Source organism: Dasypus novemcinctus, chromosome 31 (genome assembly GCF_030445035.2).
Source record: "Dasypus novemcinctus isolate mDasNov1 chromosome 31, mDasNov1.1.hap2, whole genome shotgun sequence".
NCBI lineage: Eukaryota > Metazoa > Chordata > Mammalia > Cingulata > Dasypodidae > Dasypus > Dasypus novemcinctus.
The window spans coordinates 26,988,107-27,004,172 of record NC_080703.1 but is presented as its reverse complement, the minus strand read 5'-3'; the positions used below and the strand labels follow the sequence as shown (position 1 = coordinate 27,004,172).

The window sequence follows — 16,066 nt, the reverse complement described above, 5'->3', positions numbered from 1 at the left end:
TTTCTGGGCCTTTGCTCTTTGTTCCATTCTCACAGAGGTTTGTGTGTTGCATTGTTCTTTCTACAATACCAGTCTGAGGCTTTGTTTATTTTCCCTCCTGTTTCTTTGTTTCCAATTTCAATGATTGCCCCTTTTATCTTTACTGTCTCCTTTTTTCTACTTTCCTCTATAATCTTTTCCTGACTTTTCATGTTGACCCCTATGTTGGCTTAGATCCTGTTAGCCCCCCATGAGGCTCTTTCTCTAGGGAAACTCTGTCCCTCCAGCTGCCCACCACTCATGGCCTGCAAAGCTACCTTGCTTTGACCCCAGCTCATTTTATGTGTATTTTTCCAGTTTCCATTTTTATAACATGTGTGTGACAGTGTGGCCGTAAGGAGTCAAAACAATCCACATCAAACCTAGCTCTTGGCATCTAGTAGGTGCTCAATAAATGAGTACTGTTTTTTTAAATAGTGTAATTGACATACTGACTTGAGTCCGGAAGTTCTTTGTCACCCCCCAGCATATCTCTGTTCAACACAGTTTCCTTCTTTGGATCGCTGCCAGTTGCATATATTTCCTCTTGCTTTAGATGAACATGTTGGTGTGTGAGCGTCTTTGCGGTTAGAGAGTCACTGCCACCTTCACTAGAATCTACCTACTTGTTCTGCGACGCCCAGTAGTATAGCAGAGCACAATGTGCGGGAAATGGTCCTTTGTACCCCAATCTGTTGCTCAAATAAATTAGTATCTCAGTAAGTTTTTGCATAAAACTTCTTTTTTTGAGTGGAGTGGCCTTAGTTTAATATCTTTTTGGCTTTGATATTTTCATTTGAAATCGTCAATGGCAGAGATTTAGTTTTAAGTTCCTTTTTGAACCCAGTGTTGGATTTGGCCTAACGGGATTTGAAAAGTCTGGAAGCAACCTATGTTTTCAGTGTCAGTTTTGCATGTGTGTATTTTAAGTGAACTTGTTTACTTTTCAGTCACTCCAAACTGAACTATACCAGGCGATTTCCCCTTGAGTTCCTGCCTACTTTTTTTTTTTAGTGGCATGCTAACATTTATCTTTGGGAGACCAAAAAAAGAAAAAAAAAGAATTGACCTCCTTTTTCTTTGGAAAAAAAAAATCATTTCTAAGGTGCTGACTGACATTTCCAAGTGGCCCCTTACTTGCAACTAAGTCTGGGATCTGGTCTATGTGGGACACATTTGGTTGGAAAATTTCTGAATTGAAGCTCTGGGTTCATTGCTAGGAAGGCAACTTGATGGAATGGAAGGACCCTGGTATCACCCTTGACCCTTAATTTCTTAAGCCCTGAAACTGAGCTAACGCTTGGAAGGGGGATTCTGAGTGTCAAATGAGATTTCACTTTTGAAATTTCTGATGTATAGTAGGTGATTTAAAAAAAAAGCTAGCCCATGAGCAAAGCATGACCTTCATAAATTATTATTCAGATTTCTCTCTTTTCTTTTAAGTGTTTTTCATTCCAATATATAGCACAGATAGAAAAATAATCACACTAAAATAACTTAGTGAATATGAGGTGAAAAAATGTAATTTTACCGGCTACTCCAGAAACCTTTTCATGTTCCCAGCCCCCTCCCTCTAAAGTAACCACTATTCCTGACTTTTATAGTTATCACTTCCTTGCATATTATTTATTTATTTATTTATTTAAAGATTTATTTATTTCTGTCCTCTTCTCCCCCCCTCCTCCCCCCCCCCCCCCGCCCCAGTTGTCTGTTCTCTGTGTCTGTTTGCTGCGTGTTCTTTGTCTGCTTCTGTTGTTGTCAGCGGCACGGGAATCTGTGTTTCTTTTTGTTGCGTCATCTTATTGTGTCAGTTCTCCATGTTTGCGGTGCCATTCCTGGGCAGGCTGCACTTTCTTTTGCACCAGGCGGCTCTCCTTATGGGGTACACTCCTTGCTTGTGGGGCTCCCCTGCACGGGGACACCCCAGTGTGGCAGGGCACTCCTTGTGCGCATCAGCACTGCACATGGGCCAGTTCTACACGGGTCAGGGAGGCCTGGGGTTTGAACCATGGACCTCCCATGTGGTAGATGGACGCCCCAACCACTGGGCCAAGTCCGCTTCTCACTTCCTTGCATTTTAAAATGGTTTTATCACTGAAGTGTACACCTGTAGATACTCCAGTTTAACCTTCATAATCATCATCATCCTTTTGGTAATTTCATACCCTTTAGATCTTTTTAAGTCTAAACCCCCTATTGCTTCCTTATCCTTACAATCTATCTATTAAAGATCCCTCTGACAAGTATTGTTTCACAGTCTAGATTTTGCTGATTGCACACTCCTGGTAAAGTTCAGTGTGATACCATGTTCTCTGTATTTCCAGCAAATTGGCTCTTGGGTCCATAGATCAGACTCACATTCCATTCCTTTGGCAAGTTATAAGTGGGCTTATGTTCCCCCAGAAGGAGGTAATACTGTCTGATTGTTTCTTGTTTTGTAATATTAGGAGGCATGGATTCACCTTGCCTAAGTCTATTTAATTCATTAGGAGTCGCAAAAGGGTTATGTGCTCTTTTCCTATCAATTCCTTTTCATTTTTTACCTAGAATCATTAAATAAAGAGATGCTCCCTTCAATTCTTTGTTTATACAATGGTCTGCTTCTTATGAGAAAGGCAAGATAAATGCTTAATGTTTTCTTTTTATTTACAAGTGTTCATTGTGATGAATTGGCATCCTCTTATCCTGAGAGGTTGATAAATTTGCTTTTTATCATGATGAAATCATGAATTTAAGCATCCTTTATGGATTCAGGTGCACTGATTTTCTTATTACTAACGATCAGATTACCCTGTTCTGGCCAGTAGGAGGTTCTGCAAGATGGAGCCTGAGTCCTTTTTCCATGACCTTAGCAGTGTTTGTTTCCTTGTTATCTGATATGACAGACTATTCGAGATTCATTCTTTCCTGTCCTAGACCCAGAACTGGCCATTTCTCTAGGAAACACTTGCTTTTTGCATTGAAAATTGTTCCTCAAGACCACAATCTGGGTACTGTGGATGAGGTGTTTTCTTTCTACAGCAAGAACCCAAGAACCATATTATATTACTTGTTAGTTGCCTTTATTATTGTTAAGAGAGTTTCAAGGGGGCTTCCCATCATTCTTTACTGAAGAACTCCCTTCACACATGACAGACTCTTTGACAAAGTCCACAAATGCAAATATGGAACCCAGCAAGCCATGTGGATCTACCACCGGCACAGCTTTCCTCCTTTGCTAGCTTCCCGGAGAAACAGGTGAATCTCACAACCTCTGCTCTAGAAAGTCCTGGCAAAGGGAACTACAGTTTGAATGAACTCACTTTGTCAAGGGATCTTAGCTGTCTTCTTATGTGTGCTGTGGACTTCCTTGGAAGTCTGTTGACCCCTTCTCACAGTGATGTTTTAAAATGCATAAAGTTAGATACACAGGATTTCAGCCAATTATATTGAAAATACAGTTATCAGCTATTTTAAAAATAAATTTGCAACATAGCAGTATGCATTTCTAGAGTAACACTTTAAATAACAAGATCTAGCAGCAAATCCAAAAAACTGGAACTTTCTAAGTAGTGAGAAGTATAAACAGTACACCAAGATGTCTGCACCAAATGTAATGTCACCTGAAAATAGCTGGTTTTTATTGGTGCAGTCATAGGTACTACTAATACTAGGAAATGACAAATTTTTGTTAAAGGTTAGTGAAAATAACAAAATGTGTATTTCCATTTGAATTCACAAATCTCCTGAAATCTTTGAGGCCCAGGCTAAGAATTTCTGTACTTACATTTAGAGCTTAATTTTTTAATGAACCTTAGAGAAATTTGGCACTTCATAGTAATGCTACCCCCCCAAGCTATGTGCTAGTTCAATGTCAATGTTATATCACCAGGGGATATAATGTGAACATCACTTATTAAGCACCTACCAGTTTCCCCTATAGACAAGAAACCATCTATGATAAGGTTCCAGCAATTCTGAGCCTGCAGAAGGACTCTGGGAAAAGAGAAAGATTGTAGGGTTTTCTCTCATGTGAGGCATTTTTCCTCCCATCAAGGGATAAGACCCCCATCTGTAGAGCTATAACTCAACTTGGATTCCTACCTAAGAATCAAGGGGTCTCTTAGCCATCTAATATATACTCTTTTTTAAAAATTATTACCTTTTTTAAAAAAGATACATAAATCACACAAAATGTTACATTAAAAAATATAAGAGGTTCCCATACACCCCACTCCCCTCACCCCCCACTCCTCCCACATCAACAACTTCTTTCATTAGTGAGGTGCATTCACTGCATTTGATGAGTACATTTTGGAGCACTGCTACCCAGCATGGATCATAGTTTACACTGCAGTTTATACTCTCTCCCACTCCATTCAATGGGTTATGGCAGGATATATAATGCTCTGCATCTGTTCCTGCAATATCATTCAGGACAACTCCAAGTCCCGAAAATGCCCCCATATCATACCTCTTTTTCCCTCTCCCTGCCTTCAGCAACTCCCGTGGCCACTGCCTCCACATCAGTGATATAATTTCTTCCATTGCTAGAGTCATAGTAATTCTATAGTAGAATGCCAACCCCTCTGATGATCCCCCAACTCATTTTGAAAAAAAAAAAAGTATGTATCAGATGGCTACGAGACCAGAATGAGTCAGGAGGACATCAGAGGGGTCGTGCTTATGCACATCTCACCAGAATCTCAGAGAAAGCCAAAGTAGATACAACCCCAGGTATTGGTGCTCCTGAGGACAATGGAGACACCCAAGTCCTGCAGTCATGGCAGATGGCTCCAATGTTTGGCGCCTTGGAAGTGGGCCCTGAATGTGATGGAGTTGGACTCAGATGTGACTTCTCTACACATGGCCTCTTCTGTCCCTTTTATTGAACTTGTGGTTGGCACTGGGGTTGGTGCATGCCCAGGAGACTTGAATCTTTGGGTTGTCCATGTGCCAGCTGGGCCCTGAGTCTCAGCGGTGTTGCAGCACCTACTCTCCAGTTTATTGGACTTACCCAGGTCAGCTGACAGGAAGGTGAGGATGGACAACCACCACACCAAGGAACCAAGAGAGTTTACAGAGGTGGGCATGAGAGTCTCATCCACCAGCCACGTGGGATTGAAACCCCCTCTCAATTGAGAGGTGGAGTGGCACTGCCACCCCATGGTCCTTAGGATGGAGGAATAAAATATGGGCTAGAGTGGTACTTACTGGTATTCTACTATAGAATTATACTAGAATTAACTGGTATTATACTATAGAAACTAGCAATGGAAGAAATTATATCACTGATGTGGAGACAGTGGCCACAGGAGTTGCTGAGGGCAGGGAGAGGGAAAAAGAGGTGTGATATGGGGGCATTTTCGGGACTTGGAGTTGTCCTGAATGATATTGCAGGAACAGATGCAGGGCATTATATATCCTGCCATAACCCACTGAATGGACTGGGAGAGAGTGTAAACTACAATGTAAACTATGATCCATGCTGGGTAGCAGTGCTCCAAAATGTACTCATCAAATGCAGTGAATGTACCTCATTAATGAAAGAAGTTGTTGATGTGGGAGGAGTGGGGGGTGAGGAGAGTGGGGTGTATGGGAACCTCTTATATTTTTTAGTGTCACATTTTGTGTGATCTATGTATGTTTTAAAAATAAATGAAAAATATATTAAAAAAAATAAAAGGTTTCTTTGAGACGTACTAGTAGGAAAAAAAAAAAGCAATCAAGGCGAATAGTCTGTACATCCAGCATGTGCTACTTTAGGCACAATATCATTTAATGCAGGGGTCCTTGACAAGGGAGCTTGGATAGAAATTCAAAAGAACATTATTCTGGTGGGGACGTGTTGGTGCAGGTGTGATGCATTTATTAAATGATACACAGTATACTGTGGATTTAGTAAGGAGTTTCAGTGGTTTTCACCTGACTGGCAAAGGAGGCCATGGAACAAAAAAGGTTAAGAACTCTAGTTTAATGAGTGGTTATAAAATCACTGAAAGAAAATCACTGAAGAAAACCATTTCAGCAAATTGAGAGGTTACATGAAGTCATTCTTAATTGTCTCTCACCAATGTGAAGTTTAGAGAAACGGGGTGGGGTTGAGAGCTGAGGTCTACGCAACAGAGCTCATTTCAGATTTCAGCTTGACTACCGCCTAAGTGTATTGGCTTGGAAAATTACTTTAGCTGTCTGGCCCTTAACTTCCCTCTCTGTAAAAACAGGGTTTATCGTAATAGACACATCTCTCTCATAGGGGTTTCATATTAATAAAATCTAAATATTGTGTGCCGCCCTTATCAGCAGCCCGCCAGATGCTAACTCTTCAGTTTGTGAGCTTCTGTGTACATGTGTATGTGTGTGTACGTGCTCGCGTGCATCCGTGTTTGTGGTTGGGGGTTGGAAAAAAGAAATGCTTCCTTCTGGTCTCCGAGTAGAGGAGATGGTAGCTTGTAAGGTTGGCTGTTTTTCCGATACCAGCCCAAGGGTTAATGGTGTGCGAGGGTGTGGGGTCGCTTGTGTTTAGTTAAAGCCACATCCCAAAGCTTCCTTTCAGCCTGGTTTGCTATTGTTCCATTTTTTCACCATCTGTTTGAAGTTTTAAGATTGACAGATGTTATTCAGTAATTTCCCCTCAAAATTTTTACTTGGTAGGTTTTCAAAAAGAAGTCACAGGAAATTTGAGGGGAAAGTAAAACTTGGGTTTCTGACATTGAACTGGGGATTTCTAGTCTTCTTCAATCAATGCCACACATAAACTTTAGGGGGTTTCTGTGTTTGCATTTCCCTAAACCTGAAAAGGAATAGAATTTGCATGGAAGACCCTTCTCATGTAGGGTTAGAAATTATAAAACTATCAGCAATAAATGCATAGTCCATTGGATGCTGTTCACTCCTTAACCGATTGGAGACACAACTAAGTAGTAATGCAGTTACTAGTTAAAAATTTCTAATTACCTTGTTCCCTAATGTGAAAGAGAATATTCATCTTGGGCCAAAATGGATTTGCTCGAAATTTTGCCAAAGCATTACAGATTATTAACATAATATCTATAGAACAGAAATCAGCAAACTTTTTCCTTAAAGGGCCAGATAGTAAATATTTTAAGCCTTTGGACCAGATATAATCACTACTGCATATTCTTTTTAGTTGCTTTGAGTCTTTGTTTGTTTACAACCTCTTAAAAATGTAAAACCCATTCTTAGCTCCCAGCGCTCTACAAAACAGGCTATGGGCTCTTAAGTAATACACAGTACAGCATGGAGTTAGTAAAGGGTCCCTGGTTTTTACCTGACTGCATATCTCCTCAACCCAGCATCCTTCTCTCCCTTGTTCTGTTTCCAGAAAATACCAGCAACCCCGACTTGCTGTTAGTTATATTCCAAGTGACAAGCATTAGCCTCCTGCCACCCCTGGGAATCGCCATCGCCGTGATCATCACGTTCTACTGCTACCGCGTTCACCGGCAGCAGAAGCTGAGCCCCTCCTGGGAGACCAACAAGCCCCGGAAGCTCATGGAGTTCAGCGAGCACTGTGCCATCATCCTGGAAGACGATCGCTCCGACATCAGCTCCACCTGCGCCAACAACATTAACCACAACACAGAACTGCTGCCCATCGAGCTGGACATCCTGGTGGGGAAGGGCCGCTTCGCCGAGGTCTACAAGGCCAAGCTGAAACAGAACACGTCAGAGCAGTTCGAGACCGTGGCGGTCAAGATCTTCCCCTATGAGGAGTACGCCTCCTGGAAGACGGAGAAGGACATCTTCTCAGACATCAACTTGAAGCACGAGAACATTCTCCAGTTCCTGACGGCCGAGGAGCGGAAGACAGAGATGGGAAAGCAGTATTGGCTGATCACTGCCTTCCACGCCAAGGGCAACCTACAGGAGTACCTGACACGACATGTCATCAGCTGGGAGGACCTGAGAAAGCTGGGCAGCTCTCTCGCCAGGGGCATCGCTCACCTGCACAGTGACCACACTCCGTGCGGGAGACCCAAGATGCCCATCGTGCACAGGGATCTCAAGAGCTCCAATATCCTCGTGAAGAACGACCTGACCTGCTGCCTTTGTGACTTTGGGCTCTCTTTGCGTCTGGACCCTGCTCTTTCTGTGGATGACCTGGCCAACAGTGGGCAGGTAAGTTATAGCAGGTACCCGGGTGCCCCTTACCTTGTTCCCAGCCCCAGCCTATCCATTCATCCGTATCTCATGTCTCTCTTTTCAAACAGTCTTACACTCTGGACATTTGTCTGGAGAATCAAGCCAAAGTGGTTAACTCTGGACTTTTCCACCAAAGTACCTTTGGTAGTAGATAGCATTTCCTCTCTTGTGTCCTCAAATCTTCCCAACCTGAGAAGACATTTTTTCTTTCTGATTCAATCCTATTTCTCTTCCATTTGCAAATGATTTTTCTTTGCTTCAAGCCGTGTCAGTACTTTATATATTTTCTCCTTTCTGATTGTACTTACCCTTTCCCACTCCGTACCATTGATAATCATGTAGGTTTCTTTTTACCATTCTTGAAGACGATCTCCTTGAAGTCCAAGTCAACATCCATTGGATCGCTCAAGACATCTAGCTCAATGCGTTGAACAATGAAAATAGCCAAAAAGCATTCTTAAAAGTCCTCTTGTGGAATAAGATGGAAACCTGTTTGCCTAAGGAATAACTGTAAAGTGATTAGAAAGGACCAAAACATTCTTTATGTGATGGGACTCATGTTTTCACATACCAAAGGCATGGCTGTGGTTTAGAGTAGAGTGCATTGGGAGAACCACCAGCTTTCTTGCCTGATGCAGGGATATGTTGAGAAAGCACCCACTCACTGCTTAGTCATACCTCTGCTCATGGCAGTATGTGCAGTGTTGAGGTAAACATATTGAGATATAGACAGGTTCATATGCCAGGGTAATGAATAATGAAATAACTTGTTAAAAAGAAAAAAAAAACCAAAACTTCTGATACATCCTAGTAACAAACATCCCTGGAATGATGATAGCAACTCACTTGACCTTCTTTAGATCTTTGAGAAGATTGGACTGTTTTGGTATTTGGTATTTATTTAATCAGATTCTGCATGGTGCAGTATGAATTAAGTGATTACTTCTTTAAACCTATTTTCTCTTTTTCCTATGGATTCATGTTTGCCTGTTTTCAGTTATAAAGCTTAGCACAGGTCTAAAAGTCAGAATAAAACCACACAGCCAGCCCACCAAAATCACCTAGTGATCCAAAGGTGGTTTCTTACTGTAGAAATACTTTCATACAATTTAACTTAGTAGCGAGTTGATGAATTTATACTACGTAATACTCTAGAAGGTGTGATAGGGCCAACAGAGAAGATTTAAGACAAGTTCTTAAGTGATCAAAAATGGTGGCAGTTAAATTATTTTCACTGTAAATCGTCTTGAAGTTTCAGGAATGAAAAAAATGAATAATTAATAAAAGCCAAAATATCTAAAAATCACCATGATTGTCTCCCAGAGTATCTGTAAGATGTTAGTGAATTATCTGATGACATAATCGGGGGCTAGCCCTGGGGTTTGGTATTTCCTTATTTTGACATGCTTCATTTATAGCTTTTAAAGGGTTTCCAGGGAAAGAACACTTACTTTTTAAAATAATCACCTATGCTATACCTTTCTGTGGTTGTCTCATTATTTAAAAAAAAAAAATGAGTTTTTAAAGATCCTCTGCATGTGTGAGACATGAACATCAGCTACATTTTGAAAGTAAGATTGCAGCTGGTCTTGAATGATGGCCCTCAGTGTCTGTCTTTGTTTTAGGTGGGAACCGCAAGGTACATGGCCCCAGAAGTTCTAGAATCCAGGATGAATTTGGAGAATGTTGAGTCTTTCAAGCAGACAGATGTCTACTCCATGGCTTTGGTCCTCTGGGAAATGACGTCTCGCTGTAATGCGGTGGGAGGTATGTATGGACCATCATCCTGGTCCAGTGGTGGACATGCTTTCGAGATGACACCCTGTTACAGGTTCAAGCCTAATTCCAGGGAGTGACGAAATGACCACCCCCTCAATGAGAGCTGGTCGAGATCTGGTGGCCGGCCACCACTCTACAACTATTTGAAATGGTGCTAAGAAAGCCTATGTTTTTGAGTCAAAAGCTGTCCTTGGAACATAAAATATATCCATGACTGACCTGTAATTACTTTTCTTTTCACATACACTCTCACAGGTATTTAAATATCTGGCAAGACATGAACACTAATGATATTTATATATGAATGATTTCTATGTACCAAATGGGTAATATTATTCAAATGAATATCCTAAAATTTGTTGTTGTTGTATTTTAAGTTTGTTCAGAATTATAAGATTTGGGAGGTGGATATGACTCAAAATTTACTTCTACGGACATGACTTTTTTCCTTAAGCAAAGTAAGTAGAATGGTTTGGTATATTATTTAGGTTTTGAAAAGGCTAGAGAAGAGTGATTATTGAGGAATGCCATCCTCTCACAGGGTAAGCCTTCAAGGTCTGGTTCAGCACCTAATTTCCTCTTGCTTTTCCTGTGCAGATCCCAGGTGGTCCAGCCAGTTTGCTCTCTTTTCCCAAGTGCAACCACCTGTTTTCCTTTTCTCTTTCAGGATCATTTCTTCCTAAACACACTATAAAACAGCATGGCTTTCTCAGATTCCTTCCCTGTATTTTCTCTGCAAGTCACACACTGATTCCTTTTCATAGTTAGAGCTATTATTTCTACCGATTATGAGAATATAGATAAGAATGGGGAAAAGTTACAAACTGGGCTGCCGCAGGGATGCCGTGTTTTAGGGAATATTGTCCCCTGACCTTCGTGCAGATGAAAATGGCTAAGCTCTTCTATTGTGTCATTCTCTGACTCTCTTTTCAGTGGTTTCCATCAGGGTCTCAGTCCATGTTGGAAATTTGTGCATCCTAACCTAGTACTGGCTGAATACTGAATCAAGCCAAGCTAATCCCTATTTTATTTTTAATTTTTTGTTTAGTGGTCATTTTAGTCTTAAAGAACAGTGGCAAAACTATTCAGGGAAGTCTCATTTATCCTTCATCCAGCTTCTCCTTGTAACATCTTGCCTAACCATAGTTATAACTATTGAAATAGGAAATTAACCTGGGTCCAATATTCCTAACCAGTTTACCGACTTAAATCTCCCAGTCCTAAGTAATGTTATTTCTGAAACAGGTTCCCATCAGGATCCCACATGATTGTATTTACTGTCCGAGCCTCCGTAGTCTCCCTTAATTTGTGACGGAGATCCTCAGTTTGTCTTTGTCTTTCATGACCTCCGTGCTTTTGAAAAGTTTAGACCCATTTTTTGTTTGTTTGTTTGTTTTCATGGTTGTTTTTTTTTTTTTTGGTTTTGGGTGGTTTTTGTTTTTGAAGATTGTCCCTCACTTTGGGTTTCTCTGATGTTTTCACATGATTAGATTGAGAGTATTCATTTTGGGCAAGAATAGCACAGAAATGACCTTGTGCCCTTCTCGGTGCATTGTGTTGGATTGGACACGCTGTCAGTGTATCTTATAACTGGTGACGTTAACTTTGATCACTTGATTAAGGTGGTGTTTGCCTGTTTCTCTGCTGTAGGTACTAGTTTTCCCTTTATAATTAATATGTATCTTGTTGGAAGATACTTTGACCTGTTTCTAAAAAGGCTAAAGACCTGTTCAATAAAGTTATTAGACCTGTTTCTTATCATAATTTCACCCACTAATTTTAGGGTCCATCTGTATTCCTTGCCTGCAATAATTATTACTGTAATGTTTGCCTAATGATGATTTTCTATTTTTCTTAGTTCTTTTTCATTTCTAAGTGGGTCTTCTACTGTCAGGGACATCTGTCTCTCAACCCTTGTTCCCAGTTACTGCCTCATTTAATTATGTATTTATATCACTGTGGATTCATGGATATTTACTTTGTATCCATGGGTTATTATTCAATACTATGGTTATTTATGTTGTTGCTCAGATTGCCCCAACTTTGGTCACTGGACCAGCTACCCAAAATTTTGCCCAAGGCAGATTCATTCATCTGGTCGCATTGCTGACTCTGATTCTTCATTCCATTTTGGAGATAATTAACTGACTCTCCAGGGTGGGTGCAGGTTACCCTTGCACACTCTTCACCTTGCTGAACCATCACCCATTTTCCTGGGTCCCTGGATGGAGGTGGCACTTCCTCTGTGGCTGATGCTCTTATTTTTCGGTTTCCTGCCCATGATTTCTTTCCCCACAGCAACCCCAAAAGTAACTTGGATTTTCTTTGCACAGTGAAATTTGTTTAACCAAGTTCCAGCCACTGAGAATAATTTTCTGCCTGAAGGCTCTGACAGTTCCAAAATGAATCCTTGGCCCACATGAGTTGTGTCAGAGACGATGCTGTTTTCACTGTCAGAATAAATTTACCTAGATTTCATTATCTTTTCCTATCCTCTCCAACCTGTTATTCTATAAACGGGAGCTAGAGATGGTGCCTCTTTCTTTCTCTCTGTCGGTGCAACCAGCTTATTAAGGCACTGAGTGAGCTCCCTGCTTTCATTGTTATCAATGACCAGAGCCCTTTCCTGTTGATATTTGCTGAGTGTGGAAGAATTTGAGCTAATGGGGAGGAACCGAGTTCACCAACTTTTACAAGATCTAAAAGTAGATACAGTACAAGCACATTTTCCCAAGGAAGGAACAGTATCTCAATTGTTCAGCTAGACTCAAGAAAACATTTCCTAGCCTTTCAGAGAAGAAGAGAAGGCTTTCGGGGAGCAGGACAAAGGCCATCCCGGTTCTCATTTGGTTTGATATTAAACCCATCATCCTGTTTCTCCCAACTCTGCTGGAGCTACAAAAATCGAGGATATTTTTCTACCCTCTCTTTGGCCTAACAGAAAACCCTTTACTTGACTACGTGTGTGAACGCACATTATTAAACCCCTTTTTTTCAAAACATTAGGTTTGGTTTTGCTTAGCTTCTGTTTGCTATGTAAGGACAATTTTTCAGCCCATTCCTAATTTCAGAGTCTTTCCTTTTCCCTTTTAAAGAATCCCTTGGAAGGTACATAAAGTCTGAAGATATATGCATTCACTCCAAGTATGCCCTTCCTTGTATTGTCATTGTTCTAGTTGTTATAAAAACATAAATGGAAGGATGCAGCCTGTACCTTGAGAAACTTAGAATCTATTGATGGAATAGGATTTTATTTTATTTTCAACTTTAATTTTTAAAAAGTTCCACATGCAGACACATTTCTTATCTTACAAAGTAAATAAATAATAGTTCCTTCTTAATTTTTAAGGTCTAAGAAAGAGGGCAGAATGCAAAAGAGCTTTCTGTAAGCTTCTTTAATGTGACTTGAAATAACATATGTACTTGTTATTTTCCATTGGCAGTCTGATTTCAAAACAGGAGATGAAAAATACACTTACCTTGTTATGATGAATATTTCATTTTACAACATAGATGAAGTAATATTCCATCCAGTTTATTTTGAGCAGCAGAACCTCAAACTGAATGAAGTAGGATCCTAAGCATTAGGAGACAGTCCTGCTGGAGAATGTGAAATCCCAGCTCTCCTGCCTTTAAGTGACTCCACTTCACTATAACTGAGCTCAAAGTCTTCACATGGTTGGTAAGGCCTGACCCCTTGCTTGCCTTCCCGTGCTCATCTCTATAAGATGCTCTCATTCCCCGCCCCTCACAGTGACTGTCTTTTTGCTGTCCCCTGTAGTTTTTGCCTCCTGCCATTTACTGGGGCTGGAACATGGAAGTAGACTTTTCAACAGGCAAAGGTGATTCAGCTCTGAGAAGTGCTGCAGGGACCATGAAGCAGCAAGCACAGAGCACTGAACATCCAGGGCAGCTAAAGGGAGTCCAGCTGTAGAGTCAGGCAATGAGGGTTACTTAGGTCAGCTCTCAACAGAAGAGGGAGACCCATGAGCTTGCCCCTTGAGGTTGATCTTATGATCCAGCCTCTTGTCTGTTTGGAAAAGCACTGGGGAAACAAGAGAAAGAAATAGCAGCTCATGGGAGAAGTCTTACTCTTATCAGGCGTGACAGTGGAAACAGATGATTGCGGCATTCTTTTGAGGCCAATGGCCATGGCTCCATTTGGCATGGAATTCCATTGAAACATCCAGAGATGGGTTGCCATAATTGAAAAATGTGGTCAAAAAGGGAATGGCTTTCCAGTATCAGTGGGTTTGATCCAGATGAAGATAGCCACAGAGGAGTAATAGGTACCATTGCTTGAGCACTTGCATCATGGATCAACTCATGCTTTCTACCAAGAACTCCAAAGTCTGTACTATTATTACCCCCATTTTCTAGATGAGAACACTGAGGGTTAGGAAGGCAGAAAACTTGGGGAGCCCGGAATCAAAGCCATGTTGCCTGAATCTAACCCACAGCCCCTAACCTTCCTAATATAACGCTGGCTGATCAATGGAGAGAGAGTGTGTTGAATAAATAGCAACGATGTTTGCGATTGTTATTATGAATGGGCTGGTTAGTGCTACTATAAGTTTCCTGGGTATTAACTTGAGGCTTTTCTAGAAGTACTCAGTGAGCGATCACACATTTCAGGAATGTTCAAGGATGGCCGTGCCGTGAAAGGTCTCCATTGATTGACTTCCCTGTCTCCTGTGGGTTAATCTCTGTTAATGGAATCCCAGGCCTGTTAAATTATGTAGGCTGTCACAGCATCAATTATAAAGTCTGAGATGATGTTATTAGTTCACCAAAGATACATTCATGCATTCATTTATTCACTCAACAAACATGTATTGAGGGCCTCTTGTGGGACAGGCATTATTCAAAATGCTAAGGCTACAGCAGTGAATGAAAACTGCTGTTCCCAAAAGCCAGGGAGTCTAATCAAAAGCTAATACTATAGAAAGACAGGTAATGAACAAATAGGTATAGAGTTTAACACCTGGATTGCAGATGTGATGGTTTTAGAAAGAATAATAAAACAAGGTTAGGGGCTCGATAATGACAGGGGATGATATTTTAGACACGTTGTTCGTCTGAATGAAACAACCAACGAGCCAAGAAAACAGGTTTTCTGGAGTTGATCAAAGAGGAGATAGGAAGGAGGAGGTTGCTGTGATACTGTTTTATAAAGGAGAAAAGTAATGAAATTGCCACTTAGCAAGGACAGACCTTAGACTGTTTTTTGTTTTTTTTTTACAAAGAAATCTCCATTGCACCCTCCTGCGCCTTCGGTCTGTTTGGTGTCCACACAAGTGTTTGTGTGGTATGTTGGAGGCGGATGGAGGCAGGACTCCTTTCAGGGCCCTATTTGGTGAACACAGCAGGCAAAATATTCACGTCATTTCCAGCCAAAAGTGGCTCACAAGCCATTGACTTCTAAATCCCTAGCCATTCAGGCCTTTGACTAAAGGCTGACACACAGCAGCCAACTAAGCAAGGATTTAACCGGAGTCCAAGAATGTCTCCATAGCATATTGTTAGGCTGCTGCATTCTTGGGAGAGGAACAAAAAGGGCAAATGAACCAAAAATGAAGGAAAGGAAAGTTGGGGTCGGAGAGAAAGGATTGAGGCGAGACCGGGATTGAGGCCCTGCATTCTCCTGGATTTCGGGGGAGAATAATGTGGAAGGCAGATTTAAACACGCAGCTTTGGGGAGAAACTGTCAACAGCTTTGCCGCACTTTTAAACTGGAGCTACAATCAAAACAACAGCTGTGGACCAGATGCTGCGTTTCAGAGGAAAGTCATTACTGTCCCAAAGATTTGCCCTCTGAGTGCTGCAGCTCTGGGAAGAGAGAGGCGAGCGGTATTTCTCTTAGGAGCCTTGTGAGAGGAATTAAAAGAAGCTACGAGGGCCCCAGAGTTGTCAGTGGCTTCCTTGTGAAGAGACTGTGGGGAATGGAAAGGAGAGGAGCACTTGAAGCCAGAGAAAGTTGTTCTCCAGGAACGAAATAAAGACGTTTCTTAGAAAAGGTGTTGTTTGAGGTACTCAGGGAAATCCCAAGGTGTGTGGCCTTCGCATGTTCACTTGGGAAGCGTTTGGAGAAGGTGTGATAGGAAGTTCGTTTGATTAAATATCT

The 16,066-nt window shown here is 41.3% G+C and overlaps 1 protein-coding gene across 1 annotated transcript in view; it reads left to right on the top strand.

The window, feature by feature from the left end:
• Positions 1-16,066, top strand: part of TGFBR2 (transforming growth factor beta receptor 2) — an 83,720-nt gene that overhangs the window by 55,535 nt on the left and 12,119 nt on the right. The window contains exons 4-5 of the mRNA XM_004470876.5: positions 7,343-8,139; positions 9,789-9,930. Coding sequence (XP_004470933.1) covers positions 7,343-8,139; positions 9,789-9,930 — 939 coding nt within the window. The remainder of the gene's footprint in view (positions 1-7,342; positions 8,140-9,788; positions 9,931-16,066) is intronic.